This window comes from Bufo gargarizans, chromosome 3, assembly GCF_014858855.1.
Source record: "Bufo gargarizans isolate SCDJY-AF-19 chromosome 3, ASM1485885v1, whole genome shotgun sequence".
NCBI classification, from domain to species: Eukaryota; Metazoa; Chordata; class Amphibia; order Anura; family Bufonidae; genus Bufo; species Bufo gargarizans.
Window position 1 is genome coordinate 468,492,732 of NC_058082.1, and position 24,204 is coordinate 468,516,935.

The window sequence follows — 24,204 nt, forward strand, 5'->3', positions numbered from 1 at the left end:
GGTAGCAATGTAAGTACCGACAGTAGTGGTGAAGGAAGATAGGTAGCAGATTTAGAGTTTGCTGGCGATATTCCCAGATGGTGACCCTGTATTTCTTTCTCACCTCTGTATTCTTACTTATATAGTTAAATTATTACCTTCAGGCTTCCAGTAGCCACCACTAGGGGGAGCTTAAGATTTACTGCATACGGTTTCATGTATAGCAATGTAGTATTCCATATCACAGTATACAGTGAGCTCATAGACCCTAGTGGTGACCGCAAGCAGCCAGAAATTTATAATTTTGTCAATGCATGGGAAAAATGGAGCTACGTATCAGAAAAGCAAAGTCTATATGAAGACAGATCTATTGTAAAGGTTTCTCTGAGACTGTTTTACTGATGACCTACCCCTAGGTCATCTATATAACATTGATGGGATAACGACTGTTTGCCATCCCAGCTAATCAGCTGTTTTAAGGCGTCATGGCAGGCAAGTGCTGCAGTCTTTTCTTTGCGTCTGCGACATCACGTTCATTGGTCAACTAAATGGAACTGAGCCGCAATACCAAGCACAGCCACTATAAAATATATGGCGCTGTGCCAGGTTGACAATGAAGCGGCTCCGGAGAACAGCTGATCAGTAGCGTTTCTAGGTATTGGACCCCCACCTATTGTGAAGATACATCATCAATATTTCAGCCCTGGAAAACCCCTTTAAGGCTCTACTTTTTTTTGTATTTCTTTAGGGATCAGCACCCTGAAGAGACCTCTCACCCTCACAGTTCCTGCCAGGCCTCCTGGGATCTCGATCTACAAATGATGGGTGGCATTCACAGGTGTATGATCTGTCCAGGTCCTTGCAGACTGCATATAAGTGACAGTCATTGTCCGCAGGTGACAGGCATTCATTTAAATCTGCAGATAAAATGAGAAGACTTGGATAAAGAGAGTGGCACTGGTTACCATGTTGTTTGCTATGATGCTGTCGCCTTCAAATAAAATAATGAAGTCTCAAACTACCAGTGTCACGACTGTGGGGGCAGTTACAGGGCTTACCACTAGAGGGAGACTACTAGCAGAGGAACTCCAATGCATGCACACAGCACAGCGCCCATTGTAGGGCCCCAGAGGTTAGCTGCCTTGAATCTCTGATCTATCCAACACTAGGATCTGTGACTCCAGCTTAGTAACATTATCTGCTGGAGTCTGAAGTAGTCTGAAATCCACACTTGGACTCATCAGGGTTAGGCCTCATGAACACAACCGTATCAATTTTGGGGTCTGCAAAACACGGATCAGCAAAAAATCTGAATTAAATCCGTCTGCATTCAGTATTTTGCGGAACGGAACAGCTGGCCCCTAATAGAGAAGTCCGTAATGCGGACAATAATAGGACATGGTGGTTACGAATAGTCGGGCGGCACTGCGTGAAGGTATGGGTGCGCTGTTAGCGGACGTCACTCCGGATGCTTAAATGAAATAAGAGAACGGCACTCCTTGGTACTGCAATTATATCAGGTTTATTCGCCACTCATAGAAGAGGTGACGCGCGTTTCGACACATGCAAGTGCCTTTATCAAAGCAATGTAAGCACATTGCTTTGATAAAGGCACTTGCATGTGTTGAAACGCGCATCACCTCTTCTATGAGTGGCGAATAAACCCGAAATAATTGCACATTGCTTTGATAAGGGCACTTGCATGTGTCGAAATGCGCGTCACCTCTTCTATGAGTGGCGAATAAACCCAATATAATTGCAGTACCAAGGAGTGCCGGTCTCTTCCTTCAATAATAGGACATGTTCTGTTTTTTTGGGCGGAATGGACATAGGGAAACGGAATGCTTCCGTTTTTTTGCAGACCCATTGAAATGAATGGTTCAGCAAAAAAAAAAACAGAATGGACACGGAAAGAAAATAAGTTTGTGTGGATGAGGCCATACTATGTTCTGCTTGTTTAGACTGGTTGCTATAACATGTACGTGTATATGCATGTGTGAATGTATGCAAGTTATTTTTGTATGTATACGATGTGTGTTTAGCAGGTGAGATCTTGTGTGTGCATCAGGCCCGGAATTGCAGATTCCTCGTGGGCCGGTCTTCTGGGTCACATGGTGGGCTGTCTATCCCAACCTACAAGGTCCTTATGCTATCTAGCTGAGGCAATCTGACTGCACCTTCTGATCTTGTGTTCCAGCTGATGACTTGTGTGGGAGGATGTCGGTATGCGTCTGTCGCCATGCTGTTAGGAGCCAGGACTGCTGTACGGCAATGCACATCACCAGCACAGGCAGCCAGCGAGCAGAGGAGCTGATGACATCTATTGCTGCTATACGGGCTGCTACTGGCTCAGGCAGGGAAGGACACTTTACACCTTCCACCCTCATTCCTAATGTGCAGCAAAAATTGCATAGTGACGGAAACCTATGTGAATGTGATGTTGAATACTTTTGTGTTAATAAATATAAAAGTATTTTGGGAGGGATACCATTATTGGCTAACCGGCAAAATAAATAAATAAATAAATATACATATTGCAAGATTTGAGAGCACAGAGGCATGGGCATTAGGATATCACGACACTATGCCAACCTATTTATGGCTAAACTAGAGGACGACTTTCTATCGACCCTATTTGACTATATGGGAATCGGGGTACGGGCTGGAAGAACGACTGGGGAGATCATACGAGCAGGGGGTGGACTGATAAGAGGACAACCGTTCTACCGGAAGGTGGGGTCATGCAGTCCTTGTACAACAGTGCGGGTTTTCCCCCCATGCTGCTTGTACAGGTGAAGCACATAGGGGGTCATTTATTAAGGAGCTGGTCTTAATACCCATTTGCGCTGGCTGCGCCTAAGTTTTGTATAGGCGCCGGCCTCTACATAACGTCGGCGTATCCACCGACTGTCTAAATGTACGCCAGCTCCCTTGCTGGTGCAGATTTAGACCACTTTCTATGCCTAAAATAGGTAGAGCAAATGATAGATGAGAAGGGCCCTTCCCCGCCAATGCCACGTCTCCTTTTTTTAAACTTGGCGTAGGTCGCAGATTACGGCACATTTAACCTTTGCGCCGCAATCTGTGCCAGATACAGTTGCAAGAAAAAGTATGTGAACCCTTTGGAATGATATGGATTTCTCCACAAATTGGTCATAAAATGTGATCTGATCTTCATCTAAGTCACAACAATAGACAATCACAGTCGGCTTAACCTAATAACACACAAAGAATCAAATGTTACCATGTTTCTATTGAACACACCATGTAAACATTCACAGTGCAGGTGGAAAAAGTATGTGAACCCTTGGATCTAATAACTGGTTGAACCTCCTTTGGCAGCAATAACTTCACCAAACGTTTCCTGTAGTTGCAGATCAGACGTGCTCAACGGTCAGGAGTAATTCTTGGCCATTCCTCTTTACAGAACTGTTTCAGTTCAGCAATATTCTTGGGATGTCTGGTGTGAATCGCTTTCTTGAGGTCCTGCCACAGCATCTCAATCGGGTTGAGGTCAGGACTCTGACTGGGCCACTCCAGAAGGCGCATTTTCTTCTGTTTAAAGGGAACCTGTCACCTGGATTTTGGGTATAGAGCTGAGAACATGGGTTGCTAGATGGCCGCTAGCACATCCGCAATACCCAGTCCCCATAGCTCTGTGTGCTTTTATTGTGTATAAAAAACGATTTGATACATATGCAAATTAACCTGAGATGAGTCAGAGCTTGAAAATATGACTTCTCTGGTCACACAAGTAAGATATGACTCTTTTATCTTAATTTGCATATGTATCAAATCGTTTTTTTGACACAATAAAAGCACACAGAGCTATGGGGACTGGGTATTGTGGATGTGCTAGCGGCCATCTAGCAACCCATGTCCTCAGCTCTGTACCCAAAATCCCGGTGACAGGTTCCCTTTAAGCCATTCTGTTGTTGATTTACTTCTATGCTTTGGGTCGTTGTCCTGTTGCAACATCCATCTTCTGTTGAGCTTCAGCTGGTGGACAGATGGCCTTAAGTTCTCCTGCAAAATGTCTTGATAAACTTGGGAATTCATTTTTCCTTTGATGATAGCAATCCGTCCAGGCCCTGACGCAGCAAAGCAGCCCCAAACCATGATGCCCCCACCACCATACCTCACAGTTGGGATGAGGTTTTGATGTTGGTGTGCTGTGCCTCTTTTTCTCCACACATAGTGTTGTGTGTTTCTTCCAAACAACTCCACTTTGGTTTCATCTGTCCACAGAATATTTTGCCAGTACTGCTGTGAAACATCCAGGTGCTCTTGTGCAAACTGTAAACGTGCAGCAATGTTTTTTTGGCCAGCAGTGGTTTCCTCTGTGGTATCCTCCCATGAAATCCATTCTTGTTTAGTGTTTTACGTGTCGTAGATTCGCTAACAGGGATGTTGGCATATGCCAGAGACTTTTGTAAGTCTTTAGCTGACACTCTAGGATTCTTCTTCACCTCATTGAGCAGTCTGCGCTGTGCTCTTGCATTCATCTTTACAGGACGGCCACTCCTAGGGAGAGTAGCAGCAGTGCTGAACTGTCTCCATTTATAGACAATTTATCTTACCGTGGACTGATGAACAGCAAGGCTTTTGGAGATACTTTTATAACCCTTTCTAGCTTTATGCAAGTCAACAATTCTTAATCGTAGGTCTTCTGAGAGCTCTTTTGTGCGAGGCATCATTCACATCAGGCAATGCTGGTGTATGCTTTCTATAGGGCAGGGCAGCTGTAACCAACACCTCCAATCTCATCTCATTGATTGGACTCCAGTTGGCTGACACCTCACTCCAATTAGCTCTTGGAGATGTCATTAGTCTAGGGGTTCACATACTTTTTCCACCTGCACTGTGAATGTTTACATGGTGTGTTCAATAAAAACATGGTGACATGTAATTCTTTGTGTGTTATTAGTTAAGCAGACTGTGATTGTCTATTGTTGTGACTTAGATGAAGATCAGATCACATTTTATGACCAATTTGTGCAGAAATCCATATCATTCCAAAGGGTTCACATACTTTTTCTTGCAACTGTATAAGCCCAAAATTGGCGTATACCTGATAATAAATGACCCCCATAATCTTTATCTACATAGCGCCAACATATACTGCAGCACTATATGCTTCACCTACACAAGTGACGGAAGCAAAACCTGCATTGAAAAGGTTATTCATACATTTCCAGTAGTAGAGTTGTTACTTTATGGTGAAGGCAGCCATCACTAACATAGACAGGAGAGCGGAGATCTCTTATGTATTCCAGTCTGCGACTATCTGCAGTGATAACCCTCTGCCGATCGCCAGTGGAGACCTGGTATCTGACCAAAGTCTACTTCCAGTATGGAGGTATTACTGGTTACACTGGTGCTTGTAGTCTGATACTCATGCCCCTGAAAAAGTGACACCTGACCCTGGATGGTAGGGTTTACAAGCAAGAGGTAAGGTAAAGTAGACATCATTCCAGGACGCACTGCCATACGCTCTCCTGGAATTTCTGGGAGGCTTTCGGAAAAAGGAAAACCTCTGCAGACTCCCAAAGGAGTTCCTAAATCTCCAGGGCACTCCATGGAGGGATGCTTTCTCCCTCCATGTGCGGTAACTGTGGCGCCGGAATTCAGCGTCATTAAATGTGGCACCGGAATGCTGGGAGCGGCTCAAAACAGGTAGAGGTCTGAAAAGAGTCGAAGGAAAAGGTTGGTGCTGCGTGTACCGCCGCAACCTTCAGATGTCGGCAAGAATTCATATTGTGCATCACTACTTCTCTGCAGTATCGTATGTGGGGTTCGCGCGCCAGGGCTGCTTTATAGTCCCAGTCCGGCCTTGGTGTGTACGTATTTTATGTCTGTGCAGGTGTACGTTGTGCATGTGTTTGTATGCTGTTTATGGATGCTAGGAGTATGTGTGTGTGTTAGGCTACTTTCACACTAGCGTTTTTTGCGGATCCGTCATGGATCTGCAAAAACGCTTCTGTTACAATAATACAACTGCATGCATCCGTCATGAACAGATCCGGTTGTATTATGTCTTCTATAGCCAAGACGGATCCGTCTTGAACACCATTAAAAGTCAATGGGGGACGGATCAGTTTTCTATTGTGCCAGATTGTGTCATAGAAAACGGATCCGCCCCCATTGACTTACATTGTGTGTCAGGACGGATCCGTTTGGCTCCACTTCGTCCGGCGGACAGCAAAAAGCTGCAGGCAGCGTTTCGGTGTCCGCCTCCAGAGCGGAACGGAGACTGATCGGAGGCAAACTGATGCATTCTGAGCGGATCCTTTTCCATTCAGAATGCATTAGGGCAAAACTGATCCGTTTTTAAACGATTCTGAGAGCCCTGAACGGATCTCACAAACGGAAGCCAAAACGCCAGTGTGAAAGTAGACTAATGTGTGCATGTATCAGTGTATGTTCTGTACGTTTTTTTTCATCAGTACATTTTTATTGGTTTATAATATATTTTAAGGTTACATTACTTTCTTTTCATGTGATAAATAGATTAACAGATCAATAAACAAAACTTTTCTAACAGTTTCTCGGTATTGTCGTTATTTGTAAATTTGAGTAGTTAAATTGTAGAGTATTAATTAGTGAACAATGTAAATATGAAGAATAATTTGCCGTTTATAATAACATATTTGGTTTTGAATTGTAAATAATTCATGTATCGGTACATATATATTTGTGAGTATACTTTTTATATATTATAATATTATATAAGTCATTAACCATTCAAATAGTATTTAGTTTAGTAGAAGGGATGGGGGTGGGTTGGGCATGCCGATATGAGCTATTAAATGTCTAAACATATAATTATTAGACATAAATATATATATAAATATTAAATAATATAATTAAATAAATACATAAAGACATGCATTCATCCTTAATAATAAAGGATTAGTTATCATATAAATCTATAATTTAAATAAGTGTATGTTATGTGAATGTATTTTATGTATGATCGTATATGATGTGTCTATGTATCTTATATATGTATATATAATAATATATATGTTTCAGTATGTTATGTATGTATGTATGCAATGTGTGTATATGTCAGGCTACTTTCACACTTGCGCTTTCCCTTTCCGCTATTGAGATCCGTCATAGGATAGCGGTGGGGGGAAAACGCTTCCCTTTTGTCCCCATTTATTGTCAATGGGGACAAAACTGAACTGAACAAAACGGAGTCACCAGAATGCATTCCGTTTAGTTGCGTTCCCATCGCGGACAGAATAAGCTGTCTGCAGCGTTTTGCTGTCCGTCCTGGGATGCGGAGCAAGACAGATCCGTCCTGACACACAATGTAAGTCAATGGAGACCGATCCGTTTTCTCTGACACAATAGAAAACGGATCCGTCCCCCATTGACTTACAATAGAGATCATGACGGATCCGTCTTGGCTATGTTAAAGACAATACACCCGGATCTGTTCATAACGGATGCAGACGGTTGTATCATCAGTAACGGAAGCGTTTTTGCTAATCCATGACGGATCCAACAAAAACTCTGGTGTGAAAGTAGCCTAATGCGTATATGTAATGTGTATTTATCTAATGTGTGTGTATGTAATGTGGGTATAGATGTCATGTGTATGTATGCATGTTACGCATGGAAATTACCTGTGACAACAATAGATTCTGGGTTAACTTCAAACTGCTCACTGAAGGCGGAGAAGGACTCCGCTGTGATATTGACCGGGTCATCAGAGTCATTGACAATGACTCGGAAATGGACGATAATGCTGCCCGCGCTCAGTGACTCCACCTCCACCATCACCCGCTCTGAAGGAATTTCATTCGACAAGGAATTCTTTACCTAAAAGTGACATAAAAAGGATTCGCATTATCACACAGTCCAGCGGTGCAACTTCCACTAGAGGGAGCTATTGGGTCAAAATATTGTAGCCACCCTGATTATATAAAGTACCGTGTAGGAACAATACAAGGAGCAAACTGTACCTCCAAAATAAACTTCCGAATAAAGTCTGCATGTTCTGTAGAGTTGGGGTTCATCAGAGATTCTGTGAGGTTCCAATTTTCAATCTTCAGCGTTACATTTAGAATATGAGCCTCTGAAAAGACAATAAGAAATTACTAATCAGACAGAAGAAATAGATACAGAATATAATCACCTGTACGACATTTACTAAGGCTATAGTTGCTATTTTCTTGTACATAGGAGCAGTATTATAGTAGTTATATTCTTGTAGATAGGAGCAGTATTATAGTAGTTATATTCTTGTCAATTGTCTTTTTATTGAGAAAGGTCAAAATCAAAAATACAAAGATGACATTCCATACACATTAGTATACAGATAGGCATTGTATAACAACATATCTGGGGGAAGGCACATCCTGTTACACTTTTAAAGCCTGTGTTACAGATGTTCACATATCATAAAACCTCGTTTCGCACATAAATATAGCGTAAACAAGGCACCTATCAGGTGCACCGGTAATACACATATTGCAGTGTTGTACTACCACCCTTGGTTAAGTTTTTATAAGGTGCAAGTACTACTTGTGTATGATCTGTAAGGACCTCTGACATTTTGAGGCAACTGGCCTCACGAACATAACACACGAAACCGTAATAACGACAAACAATAGATCTCTAGTTAGCCATGGAGATAAAGCCTTCTGTGATAGATAGTCAGATGTGCAATGTAATAAAGTATGACCGGGTCAGTAGACCTTTATGAGATTGTTAACAGTGTCGACTCCCTAAATTGCAACCATGGCCTCCACATCTTAGTGTGCTTCTCATGAGTCCTGGACTCCCAGCTGGCTAGCTCTTCCAGGCGTTGGATGAGGTCAACCTTGTGTATCCAGTGAGAAATGGTAGGGGGTTCTGTACTGAGCCATCTCTGAGGAATTAGCAGCCTTGCTGCTTGAATTAGTTGAGTGGCAAGGCAGCCTCTAGATGGGGTAAGCGCCTTAGTAGGCAGCCACAAAAGGACCAACTCAGGTGTTAATGTGATATCGGTATGGAGAATCGATTTCAGGGCAGTAGAGATACCATCCCAAAATGGTCTTATCCCTGAGCAATACCATAAAATGTGGGAGAGGCTACCCTCTTCTAAGTTGCACCTCCAGCAACGATCAGTAGGGCACAGCCCCTTTGAGAACATTTGTTTGGGTGTCATGTACCACTGGGTTAGAACTTTATAGGAGTGCTCTTGCACCTTGACGCACCTGGAGAAGCCATGAGAGTGTGCGTACATTCGAAGGATATCTGTTTCAGAGAAGGATCTGTTCAACTCTGATTCCCATGTATTCAGGAACTGAGGGCGAGCATTGGGTCCTGGTGTGTTCAGTGCTATATACAGTAATGAGATCAATCTCTTATGCGTTGATCTAGAGGAAACAATTTTCTCGAACCAAGTTTGGTCCAGAACATGAACTTTTTTATCCACTAAGGCCTTCCCTACCGACCCAAAATCTGCTAAGTCTAGAAAATTGCGCGACTTCATGACAGCCTTGAGAGTGTGTTCCTCTGGCAGTTTGCCTAAGGCATTCTCCAGAAAATCCTGTGTTGAGAAATCTCTCAGTGAACCCCACCCTGGGGGGATGTGTGTTGCTGACGGCCTAACCGACAAAGGAATCAGGTCTGCAGGCATGACTGAAGAAGGATTGCGTAGCAAACCATGATCTCTATTGAGCTGCTTGATCACCTGACCCGTGCCTCTGAGCAAAGTGTGTGTATGTAGAGAACCTGGACCCAGGCCCCACAGTGCTGCCCTCTGTAACTGAGAAAGCTGGAACAATTCCAGCTCATTGCCGACTGTTGAGCAGCTAGGGATGTGGAGTTGCATCCATCTTCTGAGGTGTATGGCCCTATAATAGAGCTGAACATCCGGCAATGCGAAACCCCCTTGGTTCTTCCGTAAAATCAGTCTGCCATGCGCTATCCTAGCTCCCTTTCCCCCCCACAGATAGGTAGATAATAATCTGCGCATCTGTGTGAAAAATGAGGCCGGGAGGTGAACAGGTAACATCTGCATAACATATAATATTTTAGGAAGTATAAAGGCTTTTATCAAGTTTTTCCTCCCCATCCAAGAAGTGAATGGGACACGTAGGGAACCAAGTTGACCCTGTATCTCTGATATCAGGGGTTTATAATTCAGCTGAAAAATATTCCCTAGATCCGCCGGAATTTTTATACCTAAGTAGGTAATATGGGAGGATTGCCAAATGAAAGGTGTCGTGGTTTTAAGGGGGAGAACGCTTCTCGAGGGAGCCGATATGTTCAGAACTTCAGATTTAGAGTAATTTACCTTGTAGTTAGAAATCTTACCATAAATTTCAAACAGAGAGAGGAGATGCGGGAAGGCCTCGACCGGGTTGGAAATGAGCACTAAGAGGTCGTCAGCATAGGCGACATTGGTGTATTCAATCATGTCATTCTTGGCTCTAACCCCTCTGATATTAGGGTGAATCCTAATGGCCTGGAGAAGAGTCTCCATTACCAAGATGTAGAGAGCTGGTGATAAGGGGCAGCCCTGACGGGTGCCATTATGAATGGGGAACGAAGGCGACAGAGTACCATTGACTCTAATCCTGGCGCTCGGATTAGTATACAGGGTCATAATCGCTCTCTGAAATTGTAATGGGATGCCAAAACTATGCAGCGCCTTCTGCATGAAGTTCCAATTTACCCGGTCAAAGGCCTTCTCCGCATCCACGCTCAAGCAGACCAGGGGAAGATCTTGTCTTTTTGCCCACTGAATGGCCGTAACTACTCTGCAGGAGTTATGGTTCCCCTCCCTTCCTGGCACGAACCCAGCTTGGTCAGGATGTATTAGCTTAGGGAGGAACGAGCTGAGGCGAGAGGCCAAGAGCTTCGCCCAAACCTTGATATCAACATTTAAGAGAGAAATGGGCCGATAACTCCCGCAGAGTGTAGGGTCCTTCCCAGGCTTAGGTAGAATGGTTACTGTGGCTTCCAGGGATTGACTATGCAGCCGCCCCCCTGTAAGAAGAGCGTTGCACCAGTTTGTGAGATGTGGACATAAAATGTCCGCAAATTTTCTGTAATAGCCCACCGGAAATCCATCCGGGCCGGGGCACTTCCCTAGGGGCATGGATTTCAGGACCTTCATTACCTCAGTATCCGTGACAGGCACCGTCAGTGAGTTCCCTTCCTCACTACTAAGTTGGGGTAATTTCAAGCGGTGTAGGAAATCTGTTATCACTGAGTCTGCGGTTGGCTCTGGGTGTGAAGTGCCGCTATCAAGTCCATATAGTTCCTGGTAAAATTTCTGGAATTCTTTGGCAATGTCAGCAGTCCTATGTAACTGCGAACCCTCTGTAGACCGGATACTGGAGATATACAAGGAGTCTTTCCTCTGTTTGATAAGTGAAGCCATAAGCTTCGTGCCTTTGTCTCCGTGAGAGAAAAAGCGAAACTGAGCATACTGATACGCCCTGGCATGGCAGGCATTAAGGTGATCTTTCAGTTTTGCTCTCAGGAGAAGAAGTTCCTGCTGTGTCTTCAAGGCTTTCGACCTCTTATGTATAGTCTCCAGATCAGCAATCTGCTTAAGAAGAGAGTGGAGCAGTTGTTGCCTCTCCTTCTTGACCCTAGTCCCTATGGATATCAGCTCTCCTCTCATTACAGATTTGTGTGTTTCCCACACAGTCTCTTGTGAGACATCTGGCGTCAAATTCTCCCCAAAAAACCACGACAGCTTCTGTGACAATAAATCAACTGTTTCTCTCCTATCAAGCAGTGTCTCATTCAGCCTCCACTGTTTGTTCTGGGTGGGTAAACTAGCAAAATGTACCACCATTGATACCGGGGCATGATCCGAAATTGTGATCGGATCTATAACTGCCTGTTCAATCATCTCCATACAAGTGTCAGAGACTAAGAGATAGTCCAGCCTCTTGTAGACATTGTGAGCTGCGGAAAAAAAGGTATAGTCTCTACCGTTCGGGTGAACCAGACGCCATGCATCTGTTAATTTTGCCTCTGTTATGCGGGCATTTATGTGACCCAATGTCGCCTGTGTTTGTTGCGTGGAACCATCTGATGTGTCCACGAAGGGGTTCAGAGGCACGTTTAGATCCCCTCCAACCAGGCACATCCCTTCAGCAAACAATGTGAATTTTTGTAAAGTCTGGGAGATCCAAAGCTTTTGTCCCCTATTAGGACTATACAAACTGGCCAAGGTTATCCGCTGCGTGCCAATGAAGCCCTTCACGAACACAAATCTACCCTCAGGATCCAGCTGCGAATCTGTCATTTTAAAAGGGACTCTTTTGGCAATAGCAATACCCACCCCTCTTTTGGCTTTGTCAAAGGTACTAAGGTACCAGTTATTGAAATAGCTCCTTTGGAGGGTGGGGACCTTGCTGGTTTTAAAATGTAGTTCCTGGAAGAAACAAATATCCGTGTGGGATTTTCTCAACAGACGTACAACTTGGGACCTTTTTTGGGGAGTGTTAAAACCTCTAACATTGAAAGAGGTACACTTTAACCTAGACATCCTATATATCTAAGAGCATCGGTATATAACAGCCTGACTAGCCATGACACTAGAGATAGTAAATAACATAGAACACTAACATAGTGCACAATCCTTTCATAACTTGGGACTGTGACTTGGTAACTGAAGAGAGGGTTAACACGTCTGAGCAAGCCCCAAACGAGCAGCACGATCAGCGTGTATACCTCTCCACCTATGTGCTTGCACCAGGGTTGCACAGGTAGACCCCTGATGTGAGGCATGTAGGGGGGAAATAGGACCTAGACAGGAATAGTCCTATGGATCCAGTTCACCCTGCCAAGCCTGGTGCAATACAAAGTGCTTACAAGTAAAACCCAGCACATATCACAAAATCGCTGAGGCGTTATTAGACTGCCCAAGACTAAGCCTGCTGGCCGTTATGTGTAGGCAGGACGCCACAAGTTGTGCAAATAAACATACATAACAGAAATCAGCATTTCGTATGTAAACCCGAACATGAGCTTAAATAAAGCAAAAATATCTATGGAGTGACGTGACATCACAACCGGAGACCCCGTCTCAATGATAAGTAACCTTACAACCGAAGGTGATCAAGTGTCCCGGAATCTGGAACCTGTCTTCCTCCTCGTTGCTGTGTTCCACTTCTGCACCCCCGGCAACTCTGGTAACGGGACTCCGGTCTCCGCCGAGGGCAGCCATGACGGGATGTCCATAGGAGAGGTCTGGAGTAACTCCCACGCTGCTGTAAGATCCCCCGGTACTCTGATGGTACATCTTCTGCCCCCTATGGCAAACGTAAGGCCAAAGGGAAATAGCCACTTATAAGGGGTCTTACTTTGCCGTAGATGATCAGTGAGGGGTCGGAGGGCCCTCCGCTTGTTCAGCGTTGTTGGCGCCAAGTCCTGGAACAGGAGGATCCTGGATTCTTTGTAGGTGAGTTCCTGCTGTTCTCTTGCCGCTCTCAGGATCGCTGCTGTGTCCGTATATTTCAGGAGACCGCACACCACGTCTCTTGGGTTTTCATTATCTTTCGGCTTTGGCCGGAGTGACCGGTGGATGCGCTCAATTTCTATGCCGGCACCCTCCTCTCCCACGAGGCTGTCAAAGATGGCGGCCGCCACTGCAGGCAACTCCTCGTGCGTAATCTGTTCAGGGAGACCTCGCAGACGAATGTTCTTCCGCCTGCTGCGGTTCTCCTGATCCTCAATTAAAGAGAAGGCAGTGTCCAAGGAGACCATACAGGCTGCGGCATTAGCACCTAAGGCATGTGCGTGTGATAAAATGGCCGCCTGATTGCCTTCCAGCGTCTCCACTCTGTGGCCGATCTGCTTAATATCCGACTTGATCTCTTGTAAATCCTGCATTACAGGAGCTATGGCCATAGAGAGGGCCTTCTGGAGGAATTTCCTCGATATGGGAGCTGTACCCGGCTGCAGAGACTCGTCTTCCAGGTCAGGGTGCACCCCTGTGGCCCCTTCCGAATCCACAGACCATTCATCCGGAGCAGGCGGCGCCATCTTAGCCCCGCCGCTGGTGCCGCTGGCCGGCTTCTTATTCAGGTACCGCTCCATTTCTGTAGCCCCTCGGTCAGCTTTTGGGGAGTCTGGTTTGTCTCTGGGGTTGTATCTGCCGATTTTCACCATACTTTGCTGGGTTAAAGTGCAAAATTAACCAGGTTGCAGGGTTACTGTGAGAGGAGCTCTCCTACATGCGACTGTCCAGGTTGGCAGTCAGACTCCGCCCCCCTAGTAGTTATATTCTTGTACATAGGAGCAGTATTATAGTAGTTATATTCTTGTACATAGGAGCAGTATTATAGTAGTTATATTCTTGTACATAGAAGGAAGTATTATAGTAGTTATATTCTTGTATATAGGAGCAGTATTATAGTAGTTATATTCTTGTACATGGGAGCAGTATTATAGTAGCTATATTCTTGTACATAGGAGACAGTATTATAGTAGTCATATTCTTGTACATAGGAGCAGTATTATAGTAGTTATATTCTTGTATATAGGAGCAGTATTATAGTAGTTATATTCTTGTACATGGGAGCAGTATTATAGTAGCTATATTCTTGTACATAGGAGACAGTATTACAGTAGTTATATTCTTGTACATAGGAGGCAGTATTATAGAAGTTATATTCTTGTATATAGGAGCAGTATTATAGTAGTTATATTCTTGTACATAGGAGGCAGTATTATAGTAGTTATATTCTTGTACATAGGAGGCAGTATTATAGTAGTTATATTCTTGTACATAGGAGGCAGTATTATAGAAGTTATATTCTTGTATATAGGAGCAGTATTATAGTAGTTATATTCTTGTACATAGGAGGCAGTATTATAGTAGTTATATTCTTTTACATAGAAGCAGTATTATAGTAGATATATTCTTGTACATAGGAGCAGTATTATAGTAGTTATATTCCAGTACATAGGAGGCAGTATTATAGTAGTTATATTCTTGTACATAGGAGCAGTATTATAGTAGTTATATTCTTGTATATGGAGCGGTATTAGAGTAGTTATATTCTTGTAACATAGGATGCAGTATATAGTGAGTTATATTCGTTGGTACAGTAAGGAGCAGTATTATAGTAGTTATATTATTGTACATAGGAGGCAGTATTATAGTAGTTGATATTCTTTTACATAGAAGCAGTATTATAGTAGTATATGTCTTGTACATAGGAGCAGTATTCGAGTAGGTATATTCTTGTACATAGGAGCAGTATTATAGTAGTTATATTCTTGTACATAGGAGCAGTATTATAGTAGTTATATTCTTGTAAATAGGGAGCAGTATATAGTAGTTTATATCTTGTACATAGGAGGCAGTATTATAGTAGTTATATTCTTGTACATAGGCGCAGTATTATAGTAGTATATTCTTGCAGATAGGAGGCAGTATTATAGTAGTTATATTCTTGTAATGGGAGCAGTATTATAGTAGCTATATTCTTGTACATAGGGACAGTATTATAGAGTATATATTCCTTGTACATAGGGAGGCAGTATTATAGAAGTTATATTCTTGGTATATAGGAGCAGTATTATAGTAGTTATATTCTTGTACATAGGAGGCAGTATTATAGTAGTTATATTCTTTTACATAGAAGCAGTATTATAGTAGTTATATTCCAGTACATAGGAGGCAGTATTATAGTAGTTATATTCTTGTACATAGGAGCAGTATTATAGTAGTTATATTCTTAACCAAATTTCTTTTTATTGAAAGAAAAATCAAGGCCATAGCCCACACATGACAGTACAATGATGGCAATAGGATACAAGATATACATCCAGCATACATGTCAAGTGCAAACAGTACCAGCTGTTATTGACATTAATCATACAAAGAAATCAAAGAAAAGAGAAAAAGGGGGGAAAAAGGACATCAGGAGGGGAGGGAGGGGAGGAAAACAAGGAAGGGATACACATCTGCTTCATCAAGTAAAGTTTCTGTAGACTTTCCATGGAGACCACAATTTCAAGAAGCGAGAGCGAGAGTTAGTCTCCCAATGCGCTAGCTCCTCAAAACGGTAGATCTGGTCCACCTTCTCAGACCACATAAGGACAGTCGGCGGGGAATCGTTCTTCCACAAAAAGGGTATGATCAACCTAGCCGCTGTGAGCAACATCGTTGGAAGGTCATGCTTGGTAGGTGTAAGGGACTTGTTTGGGCACCATAATAGAATGAGCTTAACATCTAGTGATATCTCAGTATCACATATCTGGTTGATTAGAGCCTCAATCGCGCTCCAGAACGGCCGAATCTTAAGACAGAACCACCAAACATGTGACAGAGATCCAGTGTCTGTGCCGCATCTCCAACATTTTTCGGAAACCTCCGGGTTCAGTTTATGCAAAAATTCAGGCGTTTTGTACCACCTGCAGAGAAGTTTAAATGAGTTCTCCTGGATTCTCACACAGCGACTGAAACCGTGCGAATGAGCCAGAATAAACGCCCTCTCTGGGTCCGTGAAGGCTATGGAGAGTTCACGTTCCCATGACGTCATGAAACGAAGCTCCGGGGGCAGGGAGGAGAGCAATTCTTTATACATCTGGGATAACGGCCGAATAAGAGGCTTAGTAGTCAAAACCTTCTTTTCCAGCCAGGAGGGGGAGCCACTACCAGAGAAGAGTCCAACACAGAGTTTGGTATCCCTCTGGAAGTTCGCTAGATGGAAAAAGGGTGCAGCTTTGACCTCAGGGAGGTCCATTACTGAATCCCAGTGCCAGCTACCGTCCGGGAGAAGGACATCCCGCAGAGCAGTGTCAGCGAGCCTAGACCAAATCCCGGAGGGGTGTGACACAGCAGGGTGTAGGTGACATTGAAGAAGTCTAAGCGGCATACAAGCGTTCGGGAAGCTAAAAGTACGGGATTGGATCATTTTAGACCACTCCACCAGCATGCCCTTCCAAACCGGGGATGAATGACAGTGGTTAGCTGAAACAGGCCTTATACCCCACATGGCTAACAGTTCCTGGTCAGTCAAAAGAGCATTTTCAAGACGAGAACAAAGGGAATTGGACTGGCGAGACATAATATTAACACATCTACCCAGCTGCACAGCAGTGTAGTAAAGCTTGACATCTGGCATCCCAAAACCCCCTAATTTCTTATCCCTAGTAAGCACAGAGTAGGCAATGCGTGGCGATTTGCCATTCCATAGGAAGCGTGTGAACACCCTACGGACTTCAGTAAAGTATGAATTCGGGAGCCAAATGGGGAGGGATTGCAGCAAGTATAAAAATTTGGGGAGAATAAAGGTCTTGATGTAGTTTTTACGGCCCACCCAGGAAACAAACGGGAGTTTCAGGTTCTGTAAATGTGAGCGAACATTTTGCAGAAGCGGCATAAAGTTAAGGGAAATGAGATCCTGCACATTAGCTGAAATATGCGTCCCCAAATACACAATGTCTCTAGAGGCCCAAGAAAAAGGAGTTGCACGTTTAAGAGCAGTGATCACCGTTTGTGGACATGATATATTGAGAGCCATGGACTTCCCATAATTAATTTTAAAATTCGAAACGAACCCAAAATCCTCAAACACATTCAGCAGCCTGGGCAAGGCCTCCCTGGGGTTCGATGTCATGACTAAAAGGTCATCCGCGAATGCTGCAGCAACATGAGTACAGGAACCGATACGTAGACCCTCAATCTCTGGGTCCAACCGAATCTTACAAAGTAGGGTCTCCATCACCAGCACGAACAATGCAGGGGATAAGGGACACCCCTGCCTAGTCCCATTAGTGATGCGAAATGGCGGCGACAGTGTACCATTCACTTTGACCATGGCAGAGGGGGCCGAGTATAACGTATAGATAGCTTTAATAAATTGGTCCGGTAAACCGAACCTCGACAGGGCCTCGGACATAAAGTGCCAACTGACCCTGTCGAAGGCCTTCTCCGCATCCGTGCTCACCAACACCAAGGGCTTAGCTGATCGTTTGGCCCAGTTGACAAGATGAAGAAGCCTTATGGTGTTCTCAGACCCCTGTCTGCCATGGACAAAACCCACCTGGTCTTCATGAACGATGTCGGGTAACACATCCTGGAGCCTAGTCGCTTAGATCTTCGCCCACCACTTCACATCACAATTAAGCAAAGAGATCGGCCTGTAGTTGCTGCAGCATGTCGGATCCTTATTCTCCTTATGCAAGATCGTAATATGCGCCATCAGGGAGTGGGGAGCCAAAGAGCCCCCAGTGAGGAGGTGGTTGCACAGGTCCCTGAAACGAGGGATTAAAACATCTTTAAAGGACTTAAAGTAAGCAATAGAAAACCCATCCGGGCCCGGGCTCTTGCCTGAGGGGATGGACATGAGAACCTTATGAATCTCTGAATCGGTAACAGGCCTAGTTAGCTGAGATGCCTTCAGAGAGGATATGGAGGGGAGGTCTAGATTCTGCAGGAATTTATTTGTGGCTTCAGAAATATCAGCAGCAGCAGCGCCCTCTGGGGGGGGCAGGTTGTAGAGCGCCTCATAGAAAGTACAGAAGGCCTTAGCTATATCTGGGGTGGATTTATGTACTTTGCCTTTGGGGTCCGTAATAGAGGAAACAAAGGAGTCAGAGAACTGCTTCTTAGCAATCGCCGACATCAGTCTGTTTCCTCTATCCCCATGTGCATAGGCTTTAAATCGGGAGCGTAGGATCAGCTTAGCAGAGGTGACATTTAAAAGATTTTTCAAATGTACTCTAGCCTCAGTGAGTTCCGTCAGAATGGCCTTAGCCTGGGATTCCTTGTGAGAGGATTCCAGGCGAGCAATTTTCGCAAGCAAAGCATCCAAGGCCTGTGTCCTTCGCTTTTTCACATAAGCCCCTAACGCTATTAGTTCCCCCCGTATAACTACCTTATGTGTCTCCCATAAAGTGGAAGGGGAAGGAGGTGACTCCGTTGTGTCATTAAGCACAAAAAACTCAGCAAGCGAGGCCCTGATTTTGCGAGCGTGGGAAGGATCCAAAATCAGGGTGTCGTTCAGACGCCAAATGCGCTCCTTTCTCTTTGATCCGGACAGGGAGAAATTAATGATGACAGGCGCATGGTCGGACAACGTGATGCTACCAATCCGGGCCTCAGAGACACTGCGTATATGTGAGCCAGACAGGAACAGATAATCTAACCTATGGAATGACATCTTAGCATGTGAATAAAAGGTATAATCACGGCCATTAGGGTTCATAGTACGCCAAACATCAAGGACCTTCAATTTCCGTAGGGAAGATTTAAGCCTTCTCAAGAGCCTGTAGGACACAGACGGTCTCCCCAACGATGTGTCAACAGCTGGTTCTAGAGCCACATTGAAGTCGCCCCCCAGAACCAACAACCCATCAGTGAAAGCTGATAAGGAGGCCAGGGTCTGAACGAGCCATGGTACTTGGCCTCTATTAGGCGCATAGAGATTGGCGAATGTAACCGGCGAGTCACCAATTACACCCTTTACAAAAATGTACCTGCCCTCAGGGTCCGCTGAAGTATCTGCATGTTTAAAGGGGAGGTTTTTGTGTATAGCTATACTAACTCCTCTACTAGCGGAAACATGTGTACTATGAAACCACTGAACAAACCTCTTAGGAGGAAGCCGAGGGATTTTATTAGTTCTAAAATGCGTCTCCTGGAGGAAGACCACCGAGACCTTATCCTTCAGAAGAAGGGATATGGTGTGAGACCTTTTGCATGGCTCGTTCAGCCCGTGCGCATTCAGGGAGGCGACTACAATTGATGACATGATAAAATCCGTATTAGGCAGAGAAAGCACAAATTACCCATAGAAATGTCTAACAGAGTATAGCATATAAGAGCAGGATGAGGGAAGGAGGAAAAGGGAAAACATGTAAAATAAAATAAATTAAGAAAAATAACCAACAACATAGTGGGCCGGTAAAAAACCAGCTCAGATGCAATATACATCTAAAGGAAAGGTAGGTGTTCACCTATCACCATCCAAGACAGGGTTGGAGTGGCGAGGGGGCAAGTGAGACACCTCTAGGTCTACTACAAAAACAGAGACCAAAAACATAAAATACTTCCAGCACCGGAAACGATCCGGCCATTCCCCTGCAGTTGGGGGGGAAAGAAAAAATGCCCACTGAGAGGCATAGTCCCAAAACATGAGAAAAGAGTCCCGATTAAAACGTGATTTGTTGTAAAAACTCAAGGCCCAAAAACATCAGACTTTGTGAAAAGCAAAGCGAACCAAAAAGAAGGCCTCAACCCTCCATGTAAACACTAGGCTGTGAAGCCGGGAGACAGTCATCTCTCACATATGAACAGAAGGCAAGGCACGGTAACGGTAGCCTTTGCTAACAGGCAAAAATAAACAACGGCACCTTGGTCTGGGCTCAAGTAAGGGCCCTGTCCATCTTGCTGCGACTCATGCGATCCGACTTGCTTGCGGAGGCCGTCTGCCAAGGAGACACCCGCGGCGGAGCAGGTAAGGGGCCATCTTGGTCGGCTGGTAGCCACGAGGGAATCTCCACCGGAGGGACATCCAGGGATCTCCAAACTGATTCCAGGTCCGCAGGTGACCGTACTGTAAGCAGCTTCCCATTCCTGGAGACAGCCAGTCCAAACGGATAAAGCCACCGGAACGGAGTCGATGTCTTCCTAAGAACTTCTAGGAGAGGCTTGAATAGGCGTCGCTTAGCCAGGGTGGATGGCGCCAGATCCTGGAACATCTGTAGCTGCGCGTTTTCGTACTCCAACACCTCCATCTCACGTTGCCTTTTTAAGAGGGCTGCGGTATCAATATAGCTCAATAGGCCGCAAATCACGTCACGTGGTGGCTCTTGTGGTTTAGGCCTAGGGCGTAGCGCCCTGTGTATGCGTTCCACCACGATCCCTTCCGCTCTATCTGGCCCCAGCATGGAGGAGAACAACTCACGCGCCACAGTCGGTAAGGCCTCTGCTGCAATCGATTCAGGTAGGCCGCGTATGCGTATGTTGCGCCGGCGACTCCGGTTCTCCTGGTCCTCCAATTTCAGGAATGCCTCATTTAGTAGGGCTTTATGGGACGCTAACACTTCTGACGCTTTACCTTCATAGGTTAAAATGGCGTCCTGCGTACCCTCCAGCGTGACCACTCTCTGGCCTAAGTGCTTCATATCGTCCTTGATGTCCGCCAAGTCCTGCTTAAGAGGGGTAAGGGCCGATTCAAGGACCCGACGAAGGGTCCGCTCCGACAGAGGCGGATCTCTGGGCCTCCTGTCTGAAGTATCGGAGCCGCTGCCCGCATCGGATAGCTCTCCTGCATCAGAGTCCTGTGCAATAGACGCCGCCATATTGGCGCCTTTCTGTGCGGCAACTCTCGGCGTTTTCCGGAGAAATTTCTCCATTTCAGGCTGTCTGGAGCGCTGTGGGGTAGACTCTGAGCTTCCTCTTGTCTTTTCCTTGCCAGGTTTCCCCATAATCAGGTAAAATCTATGCTTTTATAGGGTAAATGAGCCGGAATGCTGGAGGAGCTCAAGCTCGTGCGGCCATTCAGCAGCGTGGCTCGGCTCCGCCCCCTATAGTAGTTATATTCTTGTATATAGGAGCGGTATTATAGTAGTTATATTCTTGTACATAGGAGGCAATTTTTATTGTGAAAACAAACAAACAAAAACATGCAATAAAAATACATTCTTACAATACAAAACCCAAAAAATAACAGGCATTGTACACACAAAGACTACTCGGCTAGAATGCCTATAGAATTATATTAAACTGATAAAGTCCACATTTGCTGGGGAGGAAAAAGAAGAGGGGGGGGGGGGAACAAAAAAACTAAACAACACAAAATAACATATTTTCTGTTTTAAACCAAAGACACATTCCTCCATAATTTCCTATTATTCGGGTTACCCCTTATCTCTAATGACTTAACCCACTGGAGCTCAGACATTATTTGGTTTACGGCTGTGGTGTGGTGGAATGGCTCATTGTGTATAGACACGCGGGTTCTCATGTGCCAATGGTAATATTTTATGACAGAAATGATCAGGTACATTGTCCCCCTGTCTACATTCCTATTTCTGGATGGAACAGCATAGATGATGTCAGGATAAGTCAGGGACTGCAGTAATGGGATGTTTAGCTTTTGTGACACCTCTTCCCATATTCTCCTCCCACCCCTACAGTCAGATATGAAGTGCTCCATCGTCTCCTCCTGCTGACAACCGAGAGGACAGTTCCTATCTGAAACACTCAAAAATTTTAGGTTACCCCTAACAAATAGCTTTCCATGTAATGACAACCAAGATATGTCAAAGAATTTGGCGGGGAGACGTTTCCCATTGAGGAGCTTCAGACTTTCTTGTAAAGTGCTAGTCACACAATCCCTCAAGACTAGTGGAGAACAAAAGAAAGCCCTGCAGATCCTCACATATAGATCTTTCCTTGGCTTACCCTCAATGTAGGACTTCTCTATCTTCCACCTTCTCACACACTTCAGCCCATAGTCCAGGTACTGGGGGAGGTAGTCACTCGTCCATCGACCCCTCTTGAGACTGCCGCCTCGCACCCAAGATTCTGCAAAAGGCAATATCCAGTCCCTGACACTGTTCACCCACAGGGAGCTGTTCTCTGAGTCCAGGCAACCAAAATTAACTTTTAGAAACATGGAGTCAAAGAACACCCTTGGATTCAGCATATCCAACCCACCCTCTCTCCTCTGTAGGTAGGTGATCCCTCTTTTTATCAGGTTCAACCTGTTCCCCCACAACAGTTGGAAGAACAGGCTAAAGAGCCTAGCGGAGAAAGATTCTGGCAAAGGAAAAACGACAGAGACATACAAGAAGACAGGGACCAGGTAAGTCTTCAACATTTTAACCCTTTCTCTATAGGTCAGCCTCCAGTTCTTCCATCGCTGAACCTTTGCATTTCCGGCTTCCAACTTCTCTTCCCAATTTAGTTTGCCGTTATCATCCCTCCCAAATTTGACCCCTAGGATTTTAATATAGGTGGAGGCTCTCACAAATTGTGGCAGATCAAAATCTGGATCACTGTCTGATATCCAAAGAGCTTGACTCTTCTCAAGGTTGACCAGAGACCCTGAGGCCTCCGAGTAACTTCTGATGGCTGCAGACAACATCTCCACCTCACGAGGCTCAGATATCACTACAGTCACATCATCCGCATAGGCAACAACACTCAGGGGCAGGCAATGGGGGACCGGCACCCCCTGAAAATCACACTCCTGCAGTGACCTCAGGAATGGGTCTAGGGCAAATACATACAGCAGTGGACTCAGTGGGCAACCTTGTCTCACCCCTGCCTCAACCCTGAAGGTATCACCCTGCCAACCATTGACCAGAGGAAAGCTCTCAGCCTCGCAATACAAAGTCTTCAGCCAATCGATGAATTGCCCCGGAATACCGTACTTTGACAAAGTGGCCCATAGATACTCATGATCTACTCTGTCAAAGGCTTTAGCCTGGTCAAGACTCACGACATATCTCCCACACCTCAGAGCTTTACATCTCTCAAACATCTCCCTTATCGAGAGGACTGCTCCAGAGATGTTCCGCCCTTTTACTGTGCCAAACTGACAGCCTGACAACAGTGCTGAGGACAGACAAACTAATCTAGAAAACAGAATTTTTGCCAGAATCTTTCTGTCGACATTCAAGAGGGCAATCGGCCTCCAGTTCTTGATGTCGGTCGGCTCTTTACCTTTGGACAGCAGAATCAGCGAGGACACTCTCATGGATGGAGGCATCAGGTGACTTTCTAGACAATTTGTATATACATCCACGAGGATTGGGGCCAAGAGGTCTCTGAATGTCTTATAGAATTCTGCTGTTATCCCATCTGGACCTGGTGCCTTCTTCAGATGTAACTTATCAATGGCCTCTTTAACCTCCGCCACCGTCAAATCTGCTGTCAAAGGAGAAAAGTCCAAATCATTAGTATCAGGGAGCGGAGTTGCCTCCAAGAATTGGGTCATCTTGTCACTATCCAAAACCTTCCTCTGAAACAAGTCAGCATAGTAAGATCTCACCACCCCCAGGATACCCTCCCGAGATTCTTGCAAAACACCCTGGGGGTCAGTGAGACCGGTGACAGATTTATTTGCCACTCGCTCCCGGCAATTCTCAAAGGGATCAGGAGACCCTAAGGTCCCATAATCCCGTTCAAGAACCAGGGAGGTATACCTGCTGTACTGATACTGCCTCATCTCAGATTTCAGCCGGTCAATCCTTTGTTGGTCACCCCCTCCCGCCGAATAGAGTGACTCCAAT

At 45.0% G+C, this 24,204-nt stretch overlaps 1 protein-coding gene across 1 annotated transcript in view; it reads right to left on the minus strand.

Moving 5' to 3' along the window:
* The window catches only part of UMODL1 (uromodulin like 1), a 100,864-nt gene that overhangs the window by 25,268 nt on the left and 51,392 nt on the right, over positions 1 to 24,204 (minus strand). Inside the window, exons 6-8 of the mRNA XM_044285748.1 lie at positions 7,956 to 8,068; positions 7,617 to 7,812; positions 756 to 896 (exon numbers count right to left, since the gene is read on the minus strand). Coding sequence (XP_044141683.1) covers positions 756 to 896; positions 7,617 to 7,812; positions 7,956 to 8,068 — 450 coding nt within the window. The remainder of the gene's footprint in view (positions 1 to 755; positions 897 to 7,616; positions 7,813 to 7,955; positions 8,069 to 24,204) is intronic.